Source organism: Podarcis liolepis (assembly GCF_965112155.1).
Source record: "Podarcis liolepis genome assembly, chromosome: 6".
Lineage (NCBI taxonomy): Eukaryota > Metazoa > Chordata > Lepidosauria > Squamata > Lacertidae > Podarcis > Podarcis liolepis.
Genome location: NC_139559.1, coordinates 20,185,304 through 20,192,822, shown reverse-complemented (window position 1 = coordinate 20,192,822; position 7,519 = coordinate 20,185,304). Strand labels below are relative to the sequence as shown.

At 39.2% G+C, this 7,519-nt stretch overlaps 1 protein-coding gene across 2 annotated transcripts in view; it reads right to left on the bottom strand.

Moving 5' to 3' along the window:
- Nucleotides 1–1,082: 1,082 nt before the first annotated feature.
- The window catches only part of B4GALT5 (beta-1,4-galactosyltransferase 5), a 53,007-nt gene continuing 46,570 nt past the window's right edge, over nucleotides 1,083–7,519 (bottom strand). For both annotated transcript variants that reach the window (XM_083508212.1, XM_083508211.1), the window contains exons 8-9: nucleotides 7,007–7,108; nucleotides 1,083–4,123 (exon numbers count right to left, since the gene is read on the bottom strand). In XM_083508212.1, the coding sequence (XP_083364338.1) occupies nucleotides 3,976–4,123; nucleotides 7,007–7,108 (250 nt within the window). In that variant the 3' untranslated portion in view covers nucleotides 1,083–3,975. The remainder of the gene's footprint in view (nucleotides 4,124–7,006; nucleotides 7,109–7,519) is intronic.

Genomic DNA, 7,519 nt, shown 5'->3' with positions numbered 1-7,519 from the left:
TCCCTTGACTCCTTTATCATTTCTGAGGACTGAACAAGAGCTTCTACGTGAATAACCACATTTCTGATTTGTGTTTCAGGCTTTGGCCAATTTCAAGGTGTCCTATAATTTTCACAACAGATATCAAATACAGAGGTAATTTTAGATTGCTAGTTTAGAGATGGAAATATCCCTTCTACTGCCAATGATCAAGCGGTAAATAGTTTTGAGAAAACATCTTATAGTTCAGTACTTTATTTTTGCCATGTGCCAAAAGGACTTGAGCAAAGGGAGGCTTTAGCAGTTTGATAGGAAAAATCTCCTCCTGAGCAAAAGCTGGTGTGTGTTTTCAGGACAATGCTACATTCCAGGTTAAACATTAGTTTCTCTCTACATCCATTTTCAAGGGGCCTGGAAAAGATGCAAGCTGCATCGCAATAAAGTCTCTCTTGAACACTGAGATGTCACAATGAAATGTAGCATGTGCTTAATTCCATGAAGACTGAAAAGCAGCTCAGCCTCTGTAAGAGATTGGTCTGGGTTTAATGAAACTATTGTATCGGAGGTTTCTGTAACATTGTGATTTACTGCTAACAATTTTAAAAAGCTTTGGAGATAGTAGCTCATGTTACTGTATTTGACATGGGCAAATGTTAAGGTTAGTTTTGATGGTCTGAAAGTCACCACATCATGAATTTAAGGCAGCACTTTGTTAAGTAACCCACAGAAGAATCATGTATTTCCCAAAAGAGATTCTGGAATTATAAGAACAAAGAACACCTGGCTCGCGATCCTGGAGAAAATTACCCAGGCCACTTCTCTGAACAATAAGGGACAGTGAGAGTGTGCACATGTTCTTTCTAACAGAAACAGGTTGACCATCTTCAGTGATTATAATGTTCAAAGTTCAGATACTATCTCATGGAATGTAATGCGGGGGTGGGGGTGGAGAAGACTGAAAAAAGTTGACTTTTTAAAAATAGCTATCTGGCAAGTTGTTTCAACTAAACTGTACATTTAAGGCTTGTCTGTGGTTTGTGCTACATAGAACCTGCAGATTAAACATTGTTTCGATAAATAATGTGACATCAATAGTCTCTTGGTTCTTGAATATGTATTCTTTTTACTGAAAAAATCATTCATAAATTAACATACAAAAATGTACAAACACATGGGTAAATAAATGTAATGACACAAAGGATTGCTTTGCTGAAAATTGTGTGTGTTTTAAAACACTATAGATTTCAGTGCAAAAATGTACCCCTGGCACCTCATAGAAAACATAAGAGCAAGCTCAAACAATAGGATGGAAGGAAGCTACATGTTGTTCAATGCTACCTTTTCCGAGCAGGTGTTTGGAAATGCATGGTGGTTGCTCAGCTGGTAAACTCTTTCAAGAAGAGGAGCTGTTTTTTGTTTTTACAAAATGTAGTGGCTTTAAAACAAATGTTTTAGCAAATAAAGACCCACATGGCTCATACAAAAAATAATAATAATAACACGCATTTTTATCATAGTGTTCTGCCCCCAGCAGTGTTAGCCAACCGTGCTGATGGAGTTGGGGAGCACTGGCCTTGTTGAAATTTCAGCTGCCAAAGTATGTACAGTTTTTAAAATGATTTTCTTTTACACTATAACATCACATGCGCTTGACATTTATGTTTTCAACAATTACATTTACTATATAGTATTTGACTTAGCTGATAAGAATAACAGTGCACATTTCAAAGATATTCCACATTTTAAAAGAGGAAAATAAAACAACTTGATTGGAAAGAACAAAATAAACCAAAAGCCATTGATTAAGGAGTAAAACTGACCCTTTCATGCTAATCTTTAATGCCTTTCTGAGCAGAGGTAATTCCTTTTCTTGTTCAAGAATAGGGGTTCTAGAGGGATGGCAATCTACTCAAAAGCTTGAGGATTTAAAATGCCACAGACCAATATCTATTCGGGTGTATGTAGATGTGATGGTGAATTCAGACAATTTGAAAATACATTCCTCAACTGAAGCACCATTAAATAAAGATGTTGTTTTCTATCAGTTTTCTAGATTAAAAAAAAAGACAAGCAAGAAAAGGGTATGTGTCTTATCCACATCTGAAAAAAGTCAAAATTTAGAAGTCTTTATTGCTATATGTGCCATAAAAAAATAAAAAGACACGCAAATCCTTACCTCTGCAGCAGCCATGAAGGGTTCCCCTTATGAAATATTTTAAAGCACACTTACCAGCATTCTCAAGAGCAGACTTGCTGCCTTTCATATGGGCTGATAAGACAGACACAAACACACGTGCGAGCGAGCGCACGCACGCGCACACACACACACACACTTTCATAACTCTTTTGAGACGTAAGAAAATAGGCTTGGTCAGTCACACCCACAACAAATGTATATGGGGATCATACATCCACCGAACCAAATAAACTAAGTGTAAACTATGCAAGTTAAACAAAGTGAAGGCAACAATGCAATAAAAGAAATTAAAGTACTTCTCAGGTTAAGTACTCACAATCTGCGTCTATAAATATATATTAGAGCAATCCAAGAAGACATTTACCAGGGCTATAAGCTCTAGTAAAAAAAAAAGTTTGTACATACAGTATGAACAGGTGGATTAGTTTTTGAAAAATGAAACAAAAAAGGCACAAACCTAAGATGCCCATTTAAACAAAAACCAGATCTGTGAAACTGAATGGAGGATATGAACCAAGCACTTGTGTCACAGAGACTCACATTCTGCCCCCCTGAACTAATCTCAATGCCCTTCATTCTTTTAATTATGATTTGGAGTCTGGATATATTTATCCCAGTATTTGTACTTGTGCAACACCTTCTCAGTTAACTGTAATAACCAAGAGTTCTAACCTACAATTTTAACCTAGATTAGTTCAGTGTACAGTTTCATTTACACAATAAATATATCAAAATACTATAACTTCCCCACGCCCAAAGTTCAATTACAGGAATCACTGTAGACTTTGCAAACTTAGTCTGAACCAAAAATGTGTGGATATGAGGGGTGAGTGACGACCTACAACTTTTTGGAGAACCTGTCCCTTGCAAAGGCGAAGCTGATTTAGAAGCATTTCTTCCTGTGTTTAGCTTCCACTATGAGATATATGGCAGAATGTGATCAATCAGCATACAATTTGGAAAGGCTATCCAACCACAAAATGCACGAGACTGGTCTTTGTTCATTAATGAATGGAATCCCTATTTCCAAAGTCAGATTCCACCCCCCCAGCTAAGCACTGCTATGGCTTCCATTTGTTAAGCTTCATAACCTACTAGCAGAGTCCCAAACCTGCAAACAGACAGGTAAGAAGCTCTGAAGAAAATTACTCACATGAATGTCATCTGATGTTCTGAAGTGTTTGCACAGGTGGGGGCTTACATAAATTATCTTATGTTGTAAACCTTCAGCTTCAGTTCGGGATCATAAAATAGTTATAAAAAATGCAATTTCTACAAGCTTATTTACACCTGCACTTCTTTAAGAAGTGATTCTGTTGTGTGTGTATGTATATATATTTATATACAGTATATAGTCTTCAAGCAGTTCAGTTAAAAAAAACCAATAGAAACACAAATGTAGAAGAATGATATCATTGTTAAGTAGCAGTTCATCTCCCATTAGGGTCATTGCCTCCAGATAAGCTTCTGGCACCCAAAGTCAAGAAGCCAATGGCGTCCTTTTTAGCCAAACTGGTTTGATGAACAGGAAAGCACATTCAGTCACAGTTTGGTATTGAAGATTAAGGAGATGGAATGCTGGAACAAAAGCAGCAGGTCACATCACTGTTCTTTAAAAAGAGAAATCAAAAAGCAAGTGAAGTCCAAGCTCGCTGCACAGTCTTGAGTGAGTTTATAATCTGACGATCTGTGTGCGTGGAGTATTATTCTTCAAAATTACTGTGATCCTTCATTAGACACAAGATTTTTCTTGTCCAAGAGATACCTACAAAATAATATGTTTTCTTCTTTTCATCTTCTCAGTATTCATTCACCAGAGCCAGCTCTGGCGTCAGGTTGACAGTTATGTTTTTATACAAGGCGTCATATGTAACATTTGGAAAGTAGTTCAAGTTATTGAGGCCATCTAATTCTTGCCTCTCTTTGGACTTCCTCAGCAGTGCATACCTATTGGAATAAAAAGTTGGGAGACGTTAAGGTAAATATTCAAAATTGAAGAGAGAAATTAGTGTATTTCTACTAACAGGATGCTTAGTATGATAGACTTCTGTCCCTAAACATATTAAAACCATTCAGAAAGTAATGATCATAAGTAGGAGACTGGGATTTCAAAAAGCACACTGAGAAATATTTTTAATTTGCAATTAGAATGGCATCAGACATATTGTGGCATGAAATGCAACATAATTTATTTTCAAGCCTAACCTCCTAAAAAAATCTATTCTGCACAACTGCAAGACTGCTTTCCATTTTTCTATATTGTGTACAGGGCTGCCACAAATACCAGGCCCAGAGCCCTATGTTCTTAGCTTTCATCTAGAAAAAGTAAGTAAATCTGACATACCTAAAGAAAGTTATAAAACAGTGCAGAGTTACATCTCTAAGGCTTTGACCTCAGCAGGCAGCACTATTGCTAAAGACAGTAAAAATACTTCATCGCTGTTGTTAAGCAATCAGATGAAAGAATGTTGACCACCCCTCCCTAGGACTTGTGATTGAATGATTTGGCTGTGCTCCTCCAAACACCTCTTTGAACCACATTGCAGATTTGTTAATTGGGGCAAATCCTCATGAGAGTTTAATATAGCCTGGGGATATTTTCAAGGCCAGGGCTTAGCTCTGAAATCATGTGCAGAGGGGCCACTCTCCAATGGGCTTCCTATAGGCATCATGGTGAGAAAAAGGAACTTGAACTAGATAGGCTTCTGGACTGATCCAACTGAACTTCAGTGACACGCTGTCCCATATATTTGGAGTTAGAGGGGAAAGGCTGCTAAGTTGAGGGACATTACCTGTAGGAGGTTTAATTCATGGCTACTCTGATTTTAAATGTTACAAACAATCTCTGCCTGCCAGCTGCAGCAGCAGAATGAAAGCTGGGAAGTTAAGTGAAATAATGCATCAAATGGCTCATCAAGGCAAAGGAGAGATTGGAAAACAGCCCAGAACATGCACTGCAGACTCATTCTATGCTTGAGTGTGCAGTTAATTTAGAGACCATGCTGCAATACACATACAATATGTGTGTGTGCTTTATGCAGGGCTGCCCTTTTATCTGGTCTGGAACCTGCAAGAAGTGCAGAATGCAATGGACACGCCTACATACAGGAGCAGGTTACCAACAACATGCCACTCATTTGCTGAAAGAACTGTACTAGTTGCCTATTTGCTACCAGGTCAAGATTCTTGTGTTAATTCACATAGCCATTAAAAAAACAAAACAAAAAAAACCTTAGGCCCCAAGTACAGGCAACTGCCCATTTACTCAGGAGTTGCATTCCGAGGAACCACATGTTTCTGCAAGATGTAAGCCCCCCCCCTGCCAAAAATGTCGGGTGTGTCAGTGGTTGTACATGTGTCAATCGCACACCAATGGGAAGTTGCCTGTACCTTAAGGACTTCCCGATCCCTTACACTCCATCTCTATCACAGAGATCTTCTGTTAGGACACATTTGGTTGTCCCCCATCGTCCTTACGTCCAGCCAGCCTTCACCAGGGACTGAGCCTTTAGTGTGGCAGGCTCTGCCCTTTGGAACTCCTTGCCAATGGTCTGGCAGATGTCGTTCCTATTTTGGAACTTGAAGTTTTTACCTTGAATTGTGTTTTTATTGTAATTTTTGTTAGGAAACTGGCATTTATTATTCAAATAAATTACACACACACACACACACACACACAAACTGTGTAACACTTAGAAATTTCCTGTTTACTTCTTTATCACAATTTCTGTTATTTAATAGCAATTGGCATTATCCTGCAAGAATAGCCACTACTGACAAAGTTGCCAACTCATCCTCAGCGTCTTTTTCTTAAAGCAAATGTACATGAAGCTGCCTTGTACAGAATCGGACCATTGGTCCATCTAGCTTAATACTGTCTATACCAACTGGCAGCAGCTCTCCAGGGTTTCAGACAATGGGTGTCTCCCTGACCTACACGGAGATGCTGGGGATTGAAAATTATACGTCTACATGCAAATCAGATGCTCCATTGAGCTATTAGCCTTCAATATAAATTAGTCTGGGTCAGCTTCTTCTGCCAAAGTCCCATGCAATGAATATGTATAGCAAAATAATGACATAGCTATATTTCAGTGAGGCGTGGGGAAAAAAATCACATGGATTGTCCATGATCAGAAGTTGCATTTTATACATGCACAGCTGAAATTAATTTTATTGTAGCTGGCATACTGACGTTTCTGGTTATGTTACAGGGCTGGCTGAGCACTGCACAAGAATCCAGAATCTTCACTCTTGGTAATCCAATTGAAATATTGGGCCGGTTTAGGCAAGGTATTTTTATTCTATTTACATTAATTGGGCAACCAATGTGATTTCTGGAATTGAGACACAAAGAAATTGTATATGAATGTCTGGGTTGGTAGGTTTGATCCAGCACAACGAAAGTTCTTAGTACCACCACATATATTTCTGTGATAGACATAACACGTCAGCTATATGCTAAAATCATCTGCATCTCTCAGGATGGCTAAGCATGGACTCAAATGCTAGGGAATCACAGAGGTGCAAGCCAATATAATCTGTAACACCAGACAACGAAGCTTCAGATCCACATACATTTCTGAAGAAGTGTGATTATACCAAGCTTAACTATGATGCTGGAGAATGATGTTGAAGAATGTAAGCAACAACACCCCATATATGGTTTAAAGTATCACACTAGAAGCTTTTAAGTCACGACTCCACCCTTAGTTTTTAAGGAGGCAGAGTTTTAGTGTTTGAGATCAGACAGGTTAGCAACAGACACATGCCTGAAGTGCTAGGAAATCTGTACTCTCATGTGTAATTCTCTGATAAAATTTGACTTGCCTTCCTAAGAACTGCACTTCTCCTCTGTGATGATGAGGAATAGACTTGTATTTCCCTGTATCTCCTTCTGGCCGAGTCACCAAGTAGCCTGCATAGTGCACTCTGGAGGGGAAAGAGGAAAGAGAAAAACTTTGTAGCATTTTTTACTTCAACATTTGCCAGGACTGCACTATCTGAGCAATAACCCCCACAATATGGTTTGGAGGTTCTAGCAGGGGAGCGCAGCTATTGTATACCCTTGACCGAAGAACGGTACACTCCTTCTATCTGGGATGGTCGTCCTCTTCCACCGAGCGCGCAGCTTCGGGAGGGACGCACATGGAGCGGTGAGGAAGGAAGGGGACACCCGCCTAGCCAGCCAGATCAGCTGAGTCAACCCTAGCGATCAATGGGGTGACAGATGTCGCTGCCAGATCGCCCTCACATCCGCTTCTCGGCCTTTTGGCTAAGATCAAGTGTAGTATATGGTTTGTAAGCTAGTGCTCCTGACAATCTTATGTAACCAAAATGATC